Source organism: Egretta garzetta, unplaced genomic scaffold (genome assembly GCF_000687185.1).
Source record: "Egretta garzetta isolate BGI_Z169 unplaced genomic scaffold, ASM68718v1 scaffold206, whole genome shotgun sequence".
Lineage (NCBI taxonomy): Eukaryota > Metazoa > Chordata > Aves > Pelecaniformes > Ardeidae > Egretta > Egretta garzetta.
Genome location: NW_009259984.1, coordinates 2,737,614 through 2,759,393, shown reverse-complemented (window position 1 = coordinate 2,759,393; position 21,780 = coordinate 2,737,614). Strand labels below are relative to the sequence as shown.

At 35.1% G+C, this 21,780-nt stretch overlaps 1 protein-coding gene across 1 annotated transcript in view; it reads left to right on the top strand.

The window, feature by feature from the left end:
* PPP4R4 (protein phosphatase 4 regulatory subunit 4) overlaps positions 1 to 21,780 on the top strand; it is a 71,914-nt gene that overhangs the window by 24,449 nt on the left and 25,685 nt on the right. Inside the window, exons 3-8 of the mRNA XM_009640511.1 lie at positions 815 to 917; positions 9,056 to 9,203; positions 9,887 to 9,960; positions 12,150 to 12,256; positions 14,743 to 14,850; positions 19,345 to 19,466. Of these exons, the coding sequence (XP_009638806.1) occupies positions 815 to 917; positions 9,056 to 9,203; positions 9,887 to 9,960; positions 12,150 to 12,256; positions 14,743 to 14,850; positions 19,345 to 19,466 (662 nt within the window). The remainder of the gene's footprint in view (positions 1 to 814; positions 918 to 9,055; positions 9,204 to 9,886; positions 9,961 to 12,149; positions 12,257 to 14,742; positions 14,851 to 19,344; positions 19,467 to 21,780) is intronic.

Sequence of the window (21,780 nt, the reverse complement as noted above, 5' to 3'; positions counted from 1 at the left end):
AGTTGAGCTTTGCGTGCTTATTTAAAAATGAGCTGCTTAGCTGTTGGAACAAATCTGAGTTTGTTTAGCAAAATGGATTTTTATGCATTTAAATAGGAAAAAGGATGTGTTGATGTTTAGTTTTATGTTTAATTTTGGCATCCAGACACTTTCTGATTCCATTCCAGAAGTTTATCCACTTGGGTAGTTTTTATTTTCATCTCATGCCTTTTCTTCATGGCTGCCTACCCTTTCCCTTCTAGCCTGCTTTTTTTTTTTTTTTTAAATTTTCAATTGCAGGATACCATTGTGAGAGACAGGATGAGGACAATTGTACAAGATTGTAATCTAACCAGGTTTTTGCACCCTTCTTTAATCATGTTTGTCAATATACACCGATTATTCATCTGTTTTCCCTATTTTTTTTTACAAAAAGGAAAAAAATGTATATTTCTTTTAAAATGTTGTATGCAGTTTCTGTTCATATCTTCTATTTGTCCCTTTCTATGCTTTATCACTTATATTGTTACAGTATAGAAGCTTCCGCAAAACCTTCATCATCCCATTTGAAAAGATCTTTCAAACATTTTATACTTTTTTCCAAAGCTACGCTAAAAATTAGAACATTCCATATTGGAACTGATACATAACTGCTTTTATGGTTGATATTTTAATGTTGTTTTCTACTACATATTATATAAAAAAAAGCAATGCCTCTCAACTTATTAATAACCTGGGTAGTTTGGGTTTGTTGGGTTTTTTCTTTTTTAAATGAAAGCTGTGAACTTGTAACCATCGTAGAGAGTAATGTATTGTATGTATGTATTTTTGTAAGTTCTGGCCAGGATATTCAAGGAACAAGTGTGGTGGCAAATCTTCCGGTCTTGATGCGACAGAATCCTGCAGAAACACTTCGTCGCGTTTTACCAAAAATAAGAGTAAGTTGTGTGTAATGAGGTTTGAATGTATCTTTTTCTGCTAGTATAAGTATCTTAACAAAGACAAAAAGTCCCAATTTTATTGCAAACTCGCTCTTTAGGAGAGGTACGCCCAGTGGATCTTCCACATTAATTCACTGGATTTACAAAGTATTGAAGGTATTATATTTTTGAAATATATATGAAATATATATGAATATATGAATATATATGAAAAATGTTACAACAGGAAAAGAAAATAGAATTAATACTATTTACATAGTCTAAAGATTTTTACAAGTGTTTTGACGTCTTTTTGAGAACTCTTTTTGAGGACCAGCCAGTCATAATGGTTCATTTTGACGTTCTCAATCTCCTTCCATCCAAACATTAAAATTGTCATGCTGCTGTGCAGAAAAGTATACTTTGCTTATAACTGAAGTTTCACTTGTTGCCCTCCACATTTTTAGTAAGCCACTGCTAGCTGTGGTAGATGCATGCTGGCCACATAATGTTATACAGTAATTTTATATGCAGTTATGTTTGTATAAAGCATATTTGGGTGGTTTAGCCTGGAGAAGCAAAGGATGCGGAGAGACCTTGTTGTGGCCTTTCAGTACTTAAAGGGGGCTTATAAGAAAGGTGGCGACAGACTTTTTTAGCAGGGCCTGTTATGATAGGACAAGGGGCAATGGTTTAAAAGAACGTAGATTCAGACTAGATCTAAGGAGGAATTTTTTTACAATGAGGGCAGTGAAACTCTGGCACAGGTTGCCCAGAGAGGTAGTAGATGCCCCATCCAAGGAAACATTCAAGGTCAGGTTGGAGAGGGCTCTGAGCAACCTGATGTAGTTGAAGATGTCCCTGCTCATCACAGGAGGATTGGTCTAGATGACCTCTAAAGGTCCCTTCCAACCCAAACCATTCCATGATTTTAAGGAACATAAATATCTCTGTATTTCCACTCTGCCCCAGGTATGACCCCTTGACTAGAAGAAATTTAAAAGTTCATTTAAGGTGTGATTTCAGCAGCAGCTTCAGCCAAATAAAACAAACTGCATCACAAACACAAATGGAAAGCCTAGTAACTCTAGAACTAAATAACTCTAAATAAGTCTAGTAACTCTATGTAAGGCTACAACAGGAATTTAGACTTTGATTATGGTAGCCTGCCTGTGAGAGTGTTTTTCGTTGATTTTAAGGCTACCAGCTGAGTGGAAAAGTACATTGGTTTTGGCTGTCAAAATATCTGAAAGTTTATTTTGGTAACAGCAAATTTCTGAGGGGTTTTTTTCATTGGATCAGTGTACTGTCAGTCTTCTACTGATACAATTGACAGTTTTTATGTGATTAAATTAACATTTTGATTTAGAACAGTCTCTGGCCTGGTCTCATGCAGTTGGTCACTTTGATATTAACCTGGTTCTAAGTTATACAAATTGTCCACTAAAGGAACATTGTGTTTGTTAGTACCTGTTTGGCTGTAGTAGCTGTTTGAATGTATGTCCTCTCTATGGGAAAAGAGGTAAAAATCACAAGGGTTTCTTGCAGAAATTTTATTTTCAAAGCATTGAGTTGTGTTCATAATTTTATGGCTGGACTCAGTTTCCCCATACATTTTTAGAGATACGGTTGACATTTTCAGTACTGTGATTCGGGCATGATTTTACCAGGACGCTTTGTAGAATTTAGGGTTTTTTTCCCCATATAATTTAAATTTTTTTCATTTTTTTAACACAGTTTGCCAGCAGGAGTGTTATTTTCTTTTTGCAAACAACTAATGCTTAAGGAGAATGTTTAGAACACTTACTTCAGAAAGACAAAAAGAGTTTAACTAGTTACTGATTCAAGCTAAATATGAATTTGATGATCCAAAATACATTGAACTGGAAGTTTGACTTACGTTAAGAATCTCCTCAGCTACCTTGTCCTCTCTATCTCAAGGACTTTAGGGATGAGAAGAAAAAGTCTTCTGTAGTAGCTGCTGTGAGTTTTCTTGCTCTATCTTTATCAGATTCTCATTGCCAGGTGTGAGAAAGTATATAGTTATATTAGTAACAAAAGGTGATGTGACTGATTCACATGCTTACGTTATACAATTTTCTGTCTCCTGAAGCGATGATTACTAAATAGAAAAGTGGGCCCATGCGAGAATTATACTTGTTTGTTCCAGTAAATTCTCATTTATATTTCACTGCTTTCTTTGCTGAAGTTTTGAAGAAATGAATTGCTTCTTTTATTGAAAAGCTGTGTGGATATATCTCTTTCAGCTTTTTTTTTTTTTTTTTTTTTTAAACTTTTCAGGCAACTACCTTAACATTATATTAATAAAAGAATTCCAGAAAAAATATCATATTATAAAAAATTACTTGTTATATTTCTCACTGCTTGTGGAATTGGTCTTAAACTGAATGTCTGTGTCTCTTAATCTTAAAGAATATTTGTGAAAAACTTACTAAACTAGTTATATTCTGCTCATTTGTTATGAATTGATTGACTGAAAGATAAGGAGCAAATCCGTATGTAGACCTCAACATGATTACTTGGCAAATATTCTTCTGTAGGGTATTTAAATTCAAGCCCTACTGCAGAGGAGTCTTAGGTTCCATGTGGTAGATGTACTCAGTAATACTCCATGCACTGATATATGCTGGGGGCCACCCAGCTGGAAAGCAGCTTTGCAGAAAAGAACAAGGGGGTCCTGGTGGACACCAGGTTGGACGTGAGCCAGCAATGTGCCCCTACCACAAAGCATCCTGGGCTGCATTAGACAAAGCATTGCCAGCAGTTTGAAGAAGGTGATCCTTCCCCTCTGCTCCACCGTGTACTCCACCTTCTATTCTACTACACCTTGAGCACTGTGTCCAGTTCTGGGCTCCCCAGTACAAGAGACACATGGACATGCTGAAGAGAGTACAATGAAGGGCCATGAATAGGATTAAGGGACTGGAGCATCTCTTCTATAGGGAAGGGCTGAGATGGCTGAGACTGCAGAAGAGAAGGCTTGGAGGGGATCTTATGAATGTACATAAATACCTGAAGGGAGGTTGCAAAGAGGACAGAGTCAGGCTCTTTTCAATGGAACCCAGTGACCGGACAAGAGGCAGTGGTCACAGACTGAAACACAGGAGGTTCCCTCTGAACATCAGGAAGTACATTTTCACTGTGAGGGCGACTGAGCCACTGGCACAGGTTGCCTGCAGAGGTTGTGGTCTCCCTCCTTGGAGGTATTCAAAAGCTGTCTGGACATGTTCTGGCTCTAGGCGGCCCTGCTTGAGCAGGGGGATTGGACAAAATGACCTCCAGAGGACCCTTACAGCCTCAACCACTCTGGTTCTGTGAATATTAGACATCACCTTTCAATGTCATATTATCTCCTGAAACTTCTGTGATCCCAGGAGACTCCTATTTCTTAAGAGGAGCTGTTCCAACTTTCATCTGATTATATAAATTCAGGAAATGGCCAAGAAATAGCTGTCCTCGGAACTGGGGACTAGTATAGGCTGACAGATTGTTTAGAAAACATTAAAGTACTTCTAGTTATCATGTTCTGTGCTATATGATGCAGGTCAATAGGCATTTTCTTTAAGTATAAATAAGTGTATAAAACAAATGCTTTTAGAAAAAGAATAACTTGAAGGTGCAAAATAATTGAAAACCCTTTAATTTGCACCAAGTTTCTGCAGTTACTACCACATGTTATTCTGACATTCATAATGTATTCTTTCCTAAACCAACCTACTGGCTTCAAAAAAAGTTTTTTTTTTTTTAATTTTCTATTTAACATACTGAATCAATTTTTGTCTCTGGTGTTTCTGCTTTACAAGCATAATTCTTCCTGAAATGAAGGAGTAATAAGAAATTCTGGGGTTTTTTTTACATTTATTTGTCAGGGGGTGGAGAAGTATGGTAGTCTTTGCCTTTCTGTCTTTAATAAAAAGACTAATTTGGGAATACAGTTTTTTATTCCAGTCTTAGTTTTTTTTATATAGGGATGGAGAAAAAATTTAAAAGGACAATCTTTAGCATGATCACGGCCTAGAGCCTGGAAAATATTTGTATGGTAGGAGTTTGAGCTCAGTGTGTTCAGATCAGGTGGTACTTAATTACTTCGTAAAAGTATCTTCCTGCATAATATTAAAGGGCATTCAACTGAAAACAGTATATGGAGAAAAAAAGTTAGGAATTGAAGACACAAATATTAGAAATTAAGCAGACAATTTTAATAATAAATCTGATCAATCTTTTAGCAAATAACTGAGAAAAGTAGTGGGTTTCATCTTGCAGTGTTATTTAAATCCAAACTGAATGCCTTCCTAGATGATAAATTAAGTGAAACTTAAGTTAATGGGCTCAAGGCAGAGGTAAAAGTGAAATATAATGAGGTCAGTCTAAATCTAAGTGTTCATTTCAGGTTTAAGCTTTATAAATTAAAACTTTCTGGAATGTATATGAATTAAATTTCTGTGGCTAAACTCTTTTAAAGCAGGTTCTTCAATGGAGCTCTGTTATCTGGTAATTATTTAATCTGTAATAGAAGAACAGTTCTGTTGTACCCCTGTTCACTGCACTTTTGACTGCAAAACAGTATTTGGCATCATTAAGCACTTGACCTATTTTTTTTCTTATCCTTGCTTTTATGGAGGAATAGTCCTGACCATTAAATGGAAACTGTTACAGTCTGTAAAGGCATAATCACACTCAACTGTGATTAGAGTCTTGCAAATGTAGTCTGGCATTGCAGGGAAGTAAGCTGACTTAAATTACTGCACATGGTTTTACTTCTGTAGATTGGGAAAAATAGTTTGTGAATTCAAATTTGTACGTGAAAAATCAGTTGTATAGTAGTTTCAGGGTGCTATTTATCTGAAAGTATTGTCATCATATAACTGGGTAGGGAAACCAGTGTACTTATTTAGCATACTTTCAGAAACTCAAAAGCAAAACTAAATACGGTTTTTATTAGAGCTGAGGATAAAACAGATACAGGAAGAAATAAATGCAAGGAATGTTCTGGCTGGATAAATTACAAATTTTTATTTCATTTGTGAGAAATTTATAAACCTGGTTACTTAAATAAATACAGAAATGGATATATGCAAATTGCTCATCTTTCCTTAAAACCTAATTAAATTAACATTTTATCAAAGATCCTTTATATATTTAACGTGTTTTAAGTCTGAGATGATTAGCAAAATCAAACATACAATATGTCAACAAATATGCCAGATCTCAGTAACAGTTAAATTGGGTGTCAGTATTTTGGTTATGCTAATAAAACAAGTATGTTATATGTCATTTAGATGTTAACATAGGAATGAGATTATTAAATATTTTTTAAAATTCTGCAGTTAAAATGAAGTGGCATACTTGTATGGATTCTTTTGCATAGAGATCCCCACTCTCTGGATTTCTGCACGCACCTCCTCATGAACCTTGGAAGTCATTGAAATGCAGATTTAGGGAAAGCTTAGACATTCTTCTCAGCATTTCTTGTTGTGCACCAGATGGCTCCTTTCAAATGATGTTAGTAGTATTTCCCTGGTTTCCATCCTTGGGCACTGCCACCAGAAGCAATGGAGGGAGATTGCAGGTGTCTGTCTGACTAGTAGGAGATTTTTCCAAATGCTGTGATTGCAGAAAACTATGGCCACTCTTCTTGAAGTGTATACATCAAGCCTTATTTGGTGCTCTCTGATTAGTTCCAAACTCATTTTCATGGTTCCTTATTTTCCTAATATGTCAGTCTCCTCTTGAAAGCATTTCTTTTTTCCTGATTGATTTTAATGGAATTTAAGGGTATTAGAATGTTGATTTGTGGTTTAAGAAGATGTGGGGTGATTTTCACCCTGTTTTATACCTAACATTGATTTTAAGGTCCATCTTCATTGTATCTTTGAGCTTCTGTAATCTCCATTATTTCTGTGTCTTTCTAGTCCTAAATGAAAGTTTCTGTCATATCAGTGCAGTTACTAAATGCTTGCAGCATTCTTTCAATTCTGTTGCTGCAGGACATAAAGTGCATTCAACTAGAGGTGAACTTCCTGTTTTCCAATTAATGGAGTAAGCCAAGCTTTCTAAATTTTGCAAGTTTTGTTGCTCAAGTTTAACTTGCAGATGTTAGGATAGCTTAAGAACATGCTAATACCCTTAAATTCCATTAAATACTCTTGTCTGAATAAGGTAGACAGGAAAAGCTTTTTTCCCTGCACAGTAAGAATCTGTGGAAGATCCATGTATAGAAAAAATACCTTATGTCCTAAATAAATAAATATATATTAAGTAAATTCAAGTCACTCAACTTGAGTTTAGTGAAATTGGAATGAGAGAAGAAGACCCATACATTTTCATAGGTGGAACTGTAGAGTTCTGAGTGCAAACAGCAATGCAGGCAGGTGTGTGAGCAATCTAGAAATTTACATTTCAATGTCTCCCGAGGTCCATGAGGAGGTACATCCAGAGAATGTGTTCTCACACATGATTATCCAGAGTTGTGTGGATCTGTGGAGGAGACTATGTGGAAACTTTATTTGATGGTAAGTAACCCTGTTTGCATTGTGTGCAGAGTGAATACATACATAAAATTTAATTCAGCTCCATTATGTTCTGGTCTGCAGTGGTGTCTTAGCATCTACTGGGTGTAGGTAGTTGTTTTGATTATTTTGAAGATGTTCTTTTGAACAAGTGTAAGCCAAAATCCCAGAACAGTATGCACAGGTATTCTGATCCCAGAAACGTTCGAATTGCAAGATTAATAGGTGTCCTTATCCTTGGCTGTGGCTCTCATAATAACAGCAGAGGAACAAGGACAGAGATAGGCTGTGGAGGTAACAAGAGGGTGGTTTCCATGGCTGTTGAATGCAAATATTTTATCGCACTTTGACTGGTAAGCTATGCAATGCTGTTTCTTTTTCTCATTTGGGGAAACAGGGGCACAGAGACTGCTGTTACAAATACACGTGGCTGTAAACTGAGACAGCCGTTGAGAGATAAGTAATGGTTCCCTTTGGAATCAGATAAACTAAAAATTATACATTTGCACACACAAAGTGGTTAACATTTGTGCAATGAAAGCTTCTTGTTTTACTTTGAAGTAAGCAAAGTCTGCTAAATAATTCTGTGCATTTTCTCTGCAAACTGTGTTTTCTCATCAAAATTCCTCTGCTATATAATACTTAGTGCATAATTGTTATTTTCTTAATCTGATCTAGGCTGAGTTCTTTTAAAAATTAAAATATCATCTCAAGTACTTTAAGAGAAGAAGCAAAACCACATATATATAGTACTGAATAGGAAGTATGGGCTTTAAATTCTTACTGAGTTTGGACTAATTTATAAAATCAGTATAATGCTTTACTAGTAGAATAATGCACTTTATTTTCTAATGAGATAGAGAAAAACATTTAGAGAAGCAGACAAATGGAAAGTTCACCTAGGTGATAGATGTGTACATACTTACAATGAATGCTGTGTCATGGATTGCATCTTGCAAGCTCTTTGGCATGTGCATAAATCTGAAATTTAGATTTCCTTTTGTTTCATTCAGAAAGTTCAGAAATATTGCGTTCCCCTATTATATTTGTTTAATTTTTGAATTGATGCTTTTGAAGACAGCCTAATTAATCATATTCCTGTATGTTAAAGCTAAGTACTAGTAAATGCTGAGTTACCTAGGTAAATATTCTAGTACATCTTGCTTTCTTCTTAAGACTACACACACACACACACACATATTCTCATTTGTGTTCTGTGTCAGTTGGCAAGGGATGAAATTTAAATTGCCTTCTGCTATTTTAGTATCTCGCACTGGATGAATGAAATATTTCTTTTTTATTCATGTGCTTAAACTGCAGAAGTGCAATTATTGGCTGGTCTGCTTTTACCTTGTAAAGTCAAAAAATCCACACATGCGTTTGTGAAACTGAAAGTACAAAAATTATTATAATTAACTTTATTTTTCTCAAAAGGTTCCTGCTGTAATATAAGAGATTTTAATATCTCCAAGTAATTGCTGTAAAGAGAAAATAATATTACAGCCAATTTTGTAGTTTACCCAGGTTGTTACATATTCCCTCTTAAAAGAGAATGTAAAAATTTGAATGTTCTTTCAGTTTGCTTCTGTCTCATGCTCTAAACTGATATAATTTGTAATTACACAGGAGGTGCTGCATGTTGCAGGAGTGGAAATGCAGTTAACAGCTGCTGTTTCATTTTTGACTGTTCTGCAAGAGGAGTCGGTGTCCATTCATACGTACTCGCACTCCTTCCTACACATCATTCTCCAGAACCTGGAGCACAGAGATGCAGGTCAGGGCTGTACCACTTACGCTGCTGACTGATCACTTCTGCGTGTTCTGTTTCCTTAGTGAAATGCTGCGTAAAGCGGCGAGTGCAGTCACTGTGACTATGTATCTAGACTTGCATGAATGAAAAGATTTTTGCATGCTGACCACTTACATACTGATATTTAAACGTAATTCTGATGCAAGCAAACGAAACCACTTTGTCTGAAGGACTAAGTCCCAAAGTTGTTACTGAATCCAAGGTTCTAGTGAAGTACCAGAGTTCTGTGGCTGAGAAAATAGAGGGAGAGTGGTTGACATTTCTTCTGTAATGCTTAGTTTTTTCTAAACTTCTTTGACACTGTTTTTAGGATATAAAAGAAAAAGGGCCCATTGTAAAACTAGAAAGTTTCAGTGGGCATAAGAAAAGACTGCTTCTAAATAAGGGAAATAGTCTTTTCAAAACAAATAGGATAATTATTTTCCTCTACCAGAATTCACAAGGTAAAAGAAATGGGGACAGAATTTGCTTCTCACCTATCCTAGTTCTTAATGAGTATTTGAAGTCTTGAATGTTAATTTAGTGGCTTTTAGAGATATAGCTCCTTGAAAAGATGAGTTTAAAAAATGAGAACTAATTTTGTAAAACTGATGTGTGTTTTGTTATTATATGTACAACATAATATATAACCCATTTCTGTCTAACAGGTGTCAGCAATGCATGGCTAGAAACTCTTCTTGCTGTAATAGAAGCTTTACCAAAAGAGACTATCAGACATGAGGTAATAGTACTCTCCCACTTATGCTAACAACAAATTAATAATATTCTGTAAGATTGTAGCTCCCTGCAAGTCTCCTTCTCTTCAGTAAGATGTGGTAGTTCTAAGCCTGTGAAAACAGTAATGCTTGTGGAACATACTGTGAGAGAGGAATGTGCTAAAAGGCAAGACAGGAAGGTCACCTTAAACAACTTTAGTGTTTTTCAGCAAATAAAGACTATTTACTGAAACACTTCCACTGCACTTAGTATTCTCAGTAACATGTTTTCATGTATCCTGTGTTTTAGTTTACAAGATAGTATCTCATTCTGTGTCTTCATGAAAGAACTACATTTTGTTTGCTACTGAACTAAAATTCTGATTTCTGCTAAATGGGACTGAATGCTAGAGATCCATTTAATTGTGTATTTCAGTTGTTCTTGATGTACCAAAAACCTAATGCCCTCTAAACACTATTGAATTTTTCACCATGTAGCTCAAGAAAGAGGAAGGAAATCTGTCACTAAGTCATAATGTCGCCCATCTTTACTCAGCTAATGTATTCAGTTTTGGGTTGAGTGTTCATATTTCATTGTTAAATTTAAAACCTTTGCAACAGGCATATTTACTGTGCTTAGAATTTAAAACAATATGGAGATTTAAATATATTATAATTTCTGTAGTATAAAAATACTTATTAAAATTAGTGGGTAATGGAAATCCAGCACCGTTTAAAAAATAGACTTCTGAAGGGTGAAAAGTTAGGTTGGAAAAAAAGGAGAAATTATTCTAGTCACGTCTAAAATCTGATTGTAACGTAATTTTAAAGGTGCCATTTAAACAAGATGGAGTTTCTCCCCTGATTTGCCTCTTAAGAACATATTTATAACTTTCCACAAATATTTGCTTTGGGAAAATCATAACTGATAAAACAGTGTTGATTCAGCAGCTCTACAGAAACCTGAATCTGAAAAGGAGCCTTTCATGTTATTTGAAGGATCTTTGTCTTAGAAAACTTGGAATATTCTAGTTGTTAATTTTTTTTGTAAGTAAAAATCATAGGACAATCATAGATTTCAAGGACATAAGGAAAGGTGTGTGTGCCAGACCAAAGGTCAGCCTAAGCCGGCATCCTGTCTCTGGCAATGGCCACTTCATGGGAGAGAGTGTGTCTAGGTCAGTAATTGGAGTTTGCTGTCATAGTTCAAAGACCAAAGAAGCAATGCACAGTTTTGTAGGTAACTAATGATATGTTTCTTTATGCAGTGTTATAGTTAGAAGTATACCTTATGTACTAATTCTAGTCTGGGTGATCTATTTGTCCTTACAGTGGTAAGATTCTCTTACCTCAAAATTTCAGCTGGTAAGAGGAGGAGAAAAGTGCTCTTAGAATGTCGTTGGACTTCCCTGCCATGTATATTATCCTTTTGTGGAGCTCTGCAAAAGGGATTGAGTGAGGGACTGTGGCAGACTACAGGAGATTCCTCTCTGTAATGTTCCTCTTGGCCTGGCACCTCGATTTCTGTGATTATTTCTGGGCCAAAAAATAATATATCTAAAGATGGTGTTCTGCAGGCCTGCCTTAGTTTGTTCTGGCACCATAGAGATGCTCCAACAAATGACAGCAGAGCTCCAATAAAGATGCATGTTTTCTGCATCTGTGTGGAAATGAAACCTATTCCCAAAGTACACATAATCAAGGGATCATTGCCTTAAAACTTTACATCAGAAGTGGTGTTTCCTGGGAAAACTTATGAGAAAGAACCTCAGGGAGGCTTCCTTTTCCTTTCTCTGCATTTTTTTCTTCTTGTGCAAGAACATATTTAACAACTTTAATGAAAATTACCAGCTAATAGCTATAAATATTCATATACAACTTAGTCTCAAAACAAAGACACAAGTAGACAGATGTAAAACTGTGGCTGTGATGTGAATCATAAAATGCTATTTGGGCCAAGACATGGGTTTAATATGCTATAATTAGCACTGAATATAATATATATCAAATAATTGAATATTAAATACAGGTTTCCAGTACACTGTTAATGTACGTAGGCATTATTATTGTTAGTATTGATTAATTCCATGAAAGGGGTAGATGACATTTGGGAAATGTTTTTCTAGATATTTTTTTTTTTTTTTTAAGAAGGGGAGTACATTATTTGCTGCTCACATTTCTTCTGTCCACATTTCTTCTTTTTTCTTTCATATAGATCCTGAATCCACTTGTTTCCAAAGCACAACTTTCTCAAACACTTCAGTCCCGCTTAGTTAGTTGTAAAATCATGGGAAAATTAGCTAACAAATTTGAAGCTCATATGTAAGTAGATTGTACATATATTTTTCATTCCACAGTATCATTATTTCTCTGTTAGTGGGCAAAAATTACTGCAAGAAAAGTAGACTTTATTGCAAAAATTAAATGCTTTCTTTTTACAGATTCCTGGATATTCATTAATAATAAAAAATATTCATTATGTAACTAGCATAGTCAGAATTGCTGATGTTCATCAGTTTATAACTTCAGTTTGTGTGTTCTTCCACAGGTTCGAATGGATACCATTTTCATGCCATTCTTCTGTTTTTCTTACTAGGAAATAAGCCAAACAGTGGATTTCTCTGCCATTTACAGAGACAAAACACAACTTCATCACCTTAAAGTTTCTTGACATAAAGAGAAGAATCCTGTTCCTAACTTTTTATTTGTCCAACCAAATTTAACATGTAGATATATTTTTTTCTATCCCTATTATCTGGAGATGTATCAGGAACCACTGTTGTCACCTGACATTATCCAGCTCTTAGATTCAGTGTCTATGGGTTTGGACAGTGGTGCAGAAGAGGGAAGCAATTATGAAAGTAAATCTGAATAACTTACCTGCCCAAAGCTGTTGGTATGGTGCATGCTTTGACAGTTTATCCAGTCTTATGATAAGGATTTCACCAAATGTGTTTCCTATACAGGCAGTTGGCCACATGTGATTTTTTGCATTACAAGACAAATCCAACGAGGGCTACTAAATACACAGAAACCATGCCTAACTGAGGAAGTCTGCTCTAATAATGCAAGAATTTGGCATAACAGAAAAGGTTAATAACAGGGCCATGTGACAAGGCATTTAGGAATAAATTTTTTTAAATTATGATTTTTTTCTTCAATAAAAAAGAACTAGAAGCAACTGAAAGGAAGCTATCTACACCTTCATTTGCTATGTACACTATAGTTGTTGGACATGCAAAAGTTTAATGAGCATAGTAAAACAGTATTTTTTGAGAATGTTACCGAAGGTTTCAAATATTTATCTTCAAAATTTGTAGAATCCGTGGCAGAATCACAATTACTTTTATTTATTTGATGCTACATTCTCATGAAAATAAAGTGAATTTCTAGATCACTTGGAATCTTGTGAGAAATTATAATCGTGTTAGCCATAATAAATAAAATAATCATACCTTCTTTTGTTGGGTTTCTTTAACATGATTTCTTGCTGTTCAGAAATGGGACCCCCCTAATTTCAGTGAACAGATACTATCACCATTTCTATACAGAAGCTACATGTCAAGAAGATGGCTGAGAATTTTCTGGGAGATATTGATCCTCTGGTAGAGGGCTCTGAGTGCAGTTCACTAGGGTGCAGATCCACAGGTTTAGAATGTGGCAGGCTGAGTAAGATTCATGACACACTCTCATTCCCCTTGCAGGAGGGGTCTTGGTATAGGCTTGGGAAATGTGTCTGGCCTTGGGAGTGGGCAATATATAAGCATATCTTCATAATGTCACCATTTTTCTTCATAGGTTTTTACTTGTAGTATAAAATTTTTCTTTTGTATTTCACATGACTCCCACATTGTTTTACAGAGTATTGAATAAGTCCCGACCTTGGAATAAAACATTAGTTTTCCTCCTGTTGATTCCAAAAGCTAGTTAAAAACAAGTCTTTTTTTGGAACTAGTCCCTGCATCAGAGTATTCTAAAGTGCCAAACTCCCAAGACTTTTTACAATTTTTGAAACTTGAGGCCAAATTTTGCTGTAAAAAGTAAATTAATTTTCACTGGGACAAGTGGAGGCTGCGCAAGCTGGCTTGAAAATTTGCTTGTCTGTGGCTTCATATGGTTTCTCTTGAGTTTGCAACAACTTAAGGATTTGGATAGAGATATTTTATGAATACCCATGACAGCATCTCGGGCAGTGAAAGGAAACACAATGACTGATTCTGCCAAGTTGTAGTATGTGGTTTTTACTTAAATAGAATTCAAAATAGTTATTTTCTGTCTGCCATTGATTTAACATGAATACTTGGGTCTCCTTGCATAAAGGCATTGCAGTACTGAAGCCTTTAGTCTTAAATTCTTTTTCTACTTTCTTCCCAAATATCTCTTTGGTGATATATGCATACCAAAGATGAGGAATTAGAGACAATTAATTGGGATTTGCACTTCCATTTATATAATTCTTTGTATTCTTACTGTGGCTGTTCAAAAATTGTTCTGAAGATGGTTATTAAATGAGGACAGCATCTCAGCCTACCTACTATTTTTGTCGCTTAAAAAAAAATAGATGAAATACGAGCAAATTATAATGACTGTAAATAATCCTTTTTCTGTTTCTCTACAGCACATATTTGTATCTGAGGTACAATATTCTTTTATAATTGCAAATTCTCAGAAAAAATCATCTACCATGTGTGATAAATTAATATAAAAAAATTGCCATTAGAAGTAATAAATGGGTAAAATCTGAGTACTACAGAGTAGATTTTACATATTCGTGTTCTGTATATTAATAGAAAATGTTCATATTTTAGTATTAAAAGAGAGATTATTCCATTGGTAAAGTCACTGTGCCAGGACGTGGAATATGAAGTTAGAACTTGCATGTGTCGGCAACTGGAACATATAGCTCAAGGAATAGGGTGAGTATAATTTGCATAACTGCTTCTAAATGCAAAATCTTTTTCTAAAATATTTAATGGTAACCTAAAAACTCCTTTTAAGATTTCTAACATAATTCATGTCTCCTCAGTAATGAATTTGGAGTGTACAGATGTGTTCTTAGGAATTGGCTGTTTGCAGTTGGCTCTTTTCCATTTTCACATTTTTGTTTCTCTCTGATAGTAGAATTGCTGAACCATACAAACAACAGTTTTTTGTAAATAATGAGTTCATCTATAGCTTCTTGAAATCATCTCAATTATCCATTCATGTCACTGGGCTTATTTAAAAATGGAAGAGGATTACTGCAAGTATTAGCATTTTCTAATAATTACTGTGCATTTTTTTTCCAAAAGGCAAAATGTGTTTTATAAGCAAATTTTGGTTCAGTATCAACTTTTACTCTTAAGCTTGAAGTCCACCAATATTGGACATACAGGAATAGAAGAAGTGAGGAACTTTTATTTTAATAAATAGAACTTTTTAAGTACCCACACAGGATTGGTCTCTGAGTGAACAAATATTTTAAAATTCCAGGTCTGTCCCCCTGTTACTGTGTCAGGAAGAAAAAAACCCAGTAACTTCTCTTAGCCTTGAAGAAATTATCAAGTAAGGTTCCCTGCCCTGTTGTTATACAGTGGGCATAGATTAGATCTTAAGAGTCCCTCTGTCTTTTAAAATTGTGAATTTATGAGCAAATTCAAGCATGAGGCTGAAATGGAAATGTAATTTGAAAGATACGGTAAATGTGTGCTTCAGTTTGTTAGCACTGGTGTTTGTGGAAAAGCTGCCTTCCTGTGGCTGGGGGATGATTTTTTTTTTTTTTTTTTTTTTTTTTTTTTTTTAAATGGAGAACTATATTGTGGTTTAGATTCTGCATTATTTAAAAAAAAAACAAACAAAGCCAAAATGCCAGATATACCTGAGGCAATGAGATTTACCTCTCAGCCATGGAATACTGGAAAAGTGTATGTTCAGGCAGTGGTTTAGCTTACTCAAATATCGGGAATGAATATTCACAGCACAAGCTAAACGTTACTGCCATGTACTTTAACTTTATTTTGATAAGGTCATGCAGGACAATAATTTCTAGATTCCTAGATAGACTTGTCTTTATTGCATACAAAGTAATTTTATATATGTGCTTTATGTACCTCTTCTGCAAGGTCCTCGTCCTGCAGAAGTTCAGAGGATGTGAATAATGTGAAAACACAGTATTGCTCATCTCAGTAAAGCTACTCATTTGGGTTCCTACTTATTTTCTTTTATAACAAAACATAGGTTAGCACAGTAAATAATTTTAAAATTTCCATATTGAATGGCTTTGAATTTAAAAGAACTTGTGATTACATAGAAGAAAGGTGGTATTTGCAGATATTGTTGATACTTGTAAAATTGAAAATTTAACATGCATTTTACTAAACTGAATTACTGAATAATTTGAGCTTGCATTTATTTTTGCCGTATGCATGTATCTCATGTATCTTTATGTATCTTAAAATTGAATTCTGTTTAGTGGGAGATTAAAGATGGGCGAAAGAGAGGGTTCTCTTTATCTTCAGGGAGTGACCAGTTGTTTTTTTTTCCCATAACTACTGGGTTTTGAAGGGAAGGATGGTTCTAACTGTCATATCAGTTTGAAGATTTTTGATGCCACCAAAATGGAAATCCACAGAAACATATTTGCTATTTTTTTGCTTTCTTTTTTTTTATTTCCTATCTTCACGTGCCATATGATCTTGTCTATCTCCATCACCTTCCTTCCTCTTTTCTCATTTGTTATTGCTCAATCTCATGAGATTGTTCTAGTGTCTTGAGATACCGTCTGCATTTCCATGGATTCCTCTAACCTTCTCAGTTAACCTTTGCTATAGTCAGAGCTGAGAAGAAATAATTAATTTGGCTTTGAAAATTATTTGTGACACATAATACAGCAAAAGATTTTTTTTAAATAGTGAAGTATGTTATTCTGAGTAAAATAACTCTTACCTAGGGTATGTATATAGTTAGAGAATATTCCTTTCAGATATTACTGAAACATTTTTTTATGTTTTAAAAATGTACAGCTGCACAGATTTCCTTGGCTTGTGGATCAGTCTGTTTTGAGAAGCAGAAGATGGTTTTGGTGGTAGCCTTTAGGAAGCACTCACAGTTTGTGTCAATCTGTGTGAATTTGCTTTCAGCAGTCTTATTTTACATTTAAGATAGGCATATGTACAGCCAGGTGTTAAAATAAGAACTAAATGTGTGCATTTGTGTTGTTTTCCTCTCTCCTCCAAATGCTGTTTAAGTTCAACGTATACTAAGCAGTGTGAAAGAAGAAGCAAAAAAGTTGTTTTCATTTGCAACAAGGTGACTATATCTCATACTAATAAGTGACCATTTAGGAAAGAAGATAAAAAAAAGTCTTCATTCTGTTTACTGTCTTTAAAATGAACTAAATTGCATTTATTATACCTGGGAGCTGAAAGTCTTAAAACAAGATAGGTGTTATGCAGTGGCAAACGACAGTGTAACTGGCAATTTACCCAGCCTTAGAATAGTGGTTTAATAAGGCTAAACGCATAGTTACCAGTTAGTGGTCCATTCTGTATATTTTTCTTTAATTCTTTCCTCCCCAACTTTTATTTTTAGCATTAATGTATCCATATACACTGTTTTCTCTGAGGTTTTTGCCTAGTCCCTTCCCAGTGACTTAGATACTTTAATCCTTAGTCTCATAAATTGTGAACTGTCAGTATTTTCAGTATGTAAAATACTAAACAGCGTCTTGTGTTGAAGATTAATATGTAGTAGGAAAATAAAGATTAAATGAACAGAAATAAGCACATTTTTAGGCAAGTGTTGAAAGCACAACGTTACAACAGTACCAATGCTTATTTTTACTATTTAGTGATGGTACCACTAAATAATATCATGTCATTTTCTCATAATCTTATATGAATGATTTATCATCTGTTTGGAAGAATACAGTTAAGCTACTTCTTGATTTGCTGGTAATAATAAACTCTGTAAGGTGCAAATCACTTTTTGATGCTGATTATAAACATTTGAAAGTGTTGCTGATCATATTGATTTACAAAAGGCACAGATGTTACTTGTTTAGTCTGATTGGAAGGGGTATTTTGGGCATTTTTATTTCAGTAAAAATCTGTCAACCTGGAGGTTGTGATTAGTTCTGTATTAAAAACTGTGATTGAAATGACAGAATCTAAATTCTTTGTACACAGTTGTTCAAAGTGTCAAAAATAGTTTTGATTTTGTCATCTTGGTTTATGCTCATGTAGTGTAGTTTTATCAGTGTTTCCCTGCAGTTTTATGTTTTGGGCAGTATAAACACTAAAGGCTGTATCCCTGGCTATTAGAAATTGCTGAGGTCCCATTCCTGAGATGTGGTGCTTACAACAGCTTTCACTAATTGACAAGCAGACCAGGAGCTTGTACATGAGAACAGAACTAGGTGGGCTTCTTAACTCAAATGCAAACAAATTCAAACACTAGAAATCTTGACTACCTTAAATAAAAAAAATGAGCATGGCAGAAGAAAAAAGTGGAAATACTGGGTATGTCTTCCCAGTTCTTATTGGTAGCGGGACTACAGAAAAGATCTTTCTAATCTCTTAAAGCAATCAAGAATCCATTATACACTGGGACATGGGAAATTATGCTGGTTGGTAGCTTCTGCAGAAGCTATACTTTTGCTCCTAGAAGCAAATCTCTTTTCACTGTACTTAGGCCAGTCACCTTACTGTGCTTAATGTTTCTCTGTCAAGAGTATTTCACTCCTCCTTAGTCACCTTTCTGATTAAACTCTGATTTCTAAGTCAGTCTCTAATACAGCAATCTGCTGCCAGTGTATAGATTCAAGTTGTCAGAACCATCACACATGCAGGTAGTGCTAGTAATTACCTAGGCAAAAAGAGACGAGCAGAACCCTTTCTTTACTACTTTAAAACAAGCCTAAAAGGTAGTGTTTGGACCACTTGGGAAACCATGTTTTCTCTGAGCAGTAGTTGCTTACCCTCTGTAAAGAAGGCTCATCTTTGAAGCGTGAGATTTCCAGACACTTCAGTCCAACACAACTCACATCTAATAATTTTTTGGCTTTGGGCCATTGCATTGAGCAGTTTCTGCATATTTGATAAGAAGAGTTTTCTTAGTGACGAGTGAAGAAGCTGGATTCCTTTGAGTCTTTTCAGAGTGCATTTTCTCTGATTTATTTTGAGCTAATTTGAATGCTTTTTTAGTGATGAAGTTTTTAATTTAAACTTGCATGTTTCCTTGGCTGACAAAGATAAAAGTCCTGAGATTGACTGGAGGTTTTTATTTAATTTTCATTTCCTTACAACTTTCTCAATTTTTCCTTCTTGACTACCCAAAAAATACCTAAATGAGTATTTCAAGGAAGAATTCTATTTTGCTGTGGCAGTATTGTTTCATTATGTTTTCTCTTGACTGCTTGCTTCACTTTGCAGGACAGAACTAACAAAAACTGTGGTGCTTCCTGAGTTAGTAGAACTGGCAAGAGATGAGGGCAGCAGTGTACGCCTTGCAGCTTTTGAGACGTTAGTGAATCTGCTTGATATGCTTGATGCAGGTAAGAATTTAATTTAGGCTTACTAGCCCAGTTCTTAATGCTTTAATGCATCTTGTAAATGTATTTAAATGCTTTTTGTTCTGTCTGCATTCTTCAGACATTTCTGATTTTGTTTTGTTTATTGTTTTATCCTTTATGTATTTCATTTCTTGCAGTGCTTTATATGCAGTAAGTTTTAAGGAAGGTGAACCAGTTGTCCATGAAGTCTGTAATGTAATGTGGCTAAATGGAATGAGTAAAATTACTGTATAAATGATAGGAATATTGGTTTGTTAGTATTTACTTAATGCTATCAATACACAGAATACAAAATGTTAGGTCAACAGACACCATTGCTTTTGCATTTTTTGTTGTTAACTAGTTTTTGCCTCTTAACTGAAGTAAAGCTGGTCCCCACTACAGACTGCAGCCTGCCTTCTGAGCTGAAAAGCCCAGACTTGGGCAATGATAGGATATTTGTGTATGTATCAGTAAACCTTGCAGGTTTTAACATCCAGTGTTATATATCAAATAAATCTGTACATTTTGGAACAGAAAATGTTTCTTCATGTCCCATAAACTGCAGTGTGCACAACTGATCGGTTTTAGAGGTACTAAACATCAGCAATTACTATTTACATCCCTTTGAACTTGTGGCTATGTGGCACTGAAAGCTTTCTTCTTTGCAATGAGAGAGTGCATTTATTTTATGAAGCTTTTCCACATTTAAAACAGAAAATGTAAATGCTTGTGTTTTTCTCAGTGCTCTATATCTTTCCTCTGATCAACATGCATATTTCATGCTTTGCCAGGTGTAGGGGTGAGTATCTGTCTTCATGTGAGGAAGGAGAAATTCTCTGTTGTAGCTGGTTCTTCTGGCACAGTGGTGGTGGGTTATGTGTGGCTCTTGGGTTCTCATCACAAGTTCAGTTCAACAGTGACTGGGGCAAACTTTAAGGAGAGCTACTGTGACTGCTCCAGTATAGGGGAACATTCTGGGTAACCTCTGTGCCTTGTCCTTCAGGCAACTGCTCTGTCTTGATTTTTTCAGAGGAATGTAGAAGTCAGTAACAGCCAGCTTTCCTGGGTCTGTATCAGATGTGCTCTCTGCTGTGGGATTTTTTTTTTTACAACTGGAAATGTGCAAAGCAGCAAAGTACATGATAGGTCATTGCTATAGTGCATATGAAAAAAATATTTTATATTGTTGATCACTGCTCATTATTTGCCACTTTGCTCTTTATACTGTCTTTTTCCAAACTCTTCAGTTGTTTGTCTTCATTAGCAACTCTGTATTTTACACCACATTTCCCACTCCCACTCCCATCTTACTGACTATACTACTCCTTTCCTGATACATAAGTGAGGAGCAAATATTTACTGTACAGGAACTTGATGATGAATTACTAAAATACATGATTGCATATAAGCCATATGGAAGAGTACATAAAGAATAAGTTTTGGGGAGAACACCATAAATGGACTTTTTAGCAGTTAGTGCTTTTATCCATAAGTATGATAGTAGGTTAATTTTCAAATTACTGAACCTTTGCATCGATGCTATCAAGTTTGTGCTTCTCTCTGCACCTTCCAGTCTTCACTCCTCCCCCTCCACCCCCCAATTGCTGTAACTCCTGCTTTTAGCTATTGAAAAAAGCTTAGAGAAAGCAATTGGGGATTATTTAAAGGCTGTAAGGAATGTGTATCTAGAAATCTGGTTTGTGTAGTTTTTGGTTTCATGGCTGAAGTAGAAAATGAGCATTTTGAAGGTAGATGACCCAAAATTATATCCTAGGGTTTCTTTCCCACAATATCAAAATGTTTCTTCAGGTCAACCTAAGTATATTGTTCAGCCATAATTATTCACTGAATTTTGGTGTTGATCTATCATTAAAATATACTAATCCCTTTAAAACTTGAATATTTTGAAATACAGTGTTTTTATTTAAAACAAGTCAAAATACATAAATTTCTTTGAACATTTACTCCTTTATTTTATAAGGAGGCAGAGTGCTTGGATTTGACTTCAATTTCTAAATGATTTAATTTCTTTTCTCTGTCCTTAATTATTTTGTTTCTCTGTGAATTTGTCATTTACCAAGACATTTTCAACCTCTTCTTCTCAGTAGGTTGAAAAAATTCACTGAGTGTCTCCAGATTTTTCTTTTTACTGTCATGGTCATGTTTGGTCTTGATCTCCCCATATTCCTACTATTATGGGAAATCTTATTGTAGGAGTCCTGCAGTATTCTGTCTCTCCCTGTATTCTTGATGAATGGAGAAGTTAGTGACTGTTCATTTATTCTCTGTCTCATCCTTTACTGGGGGATGCCTT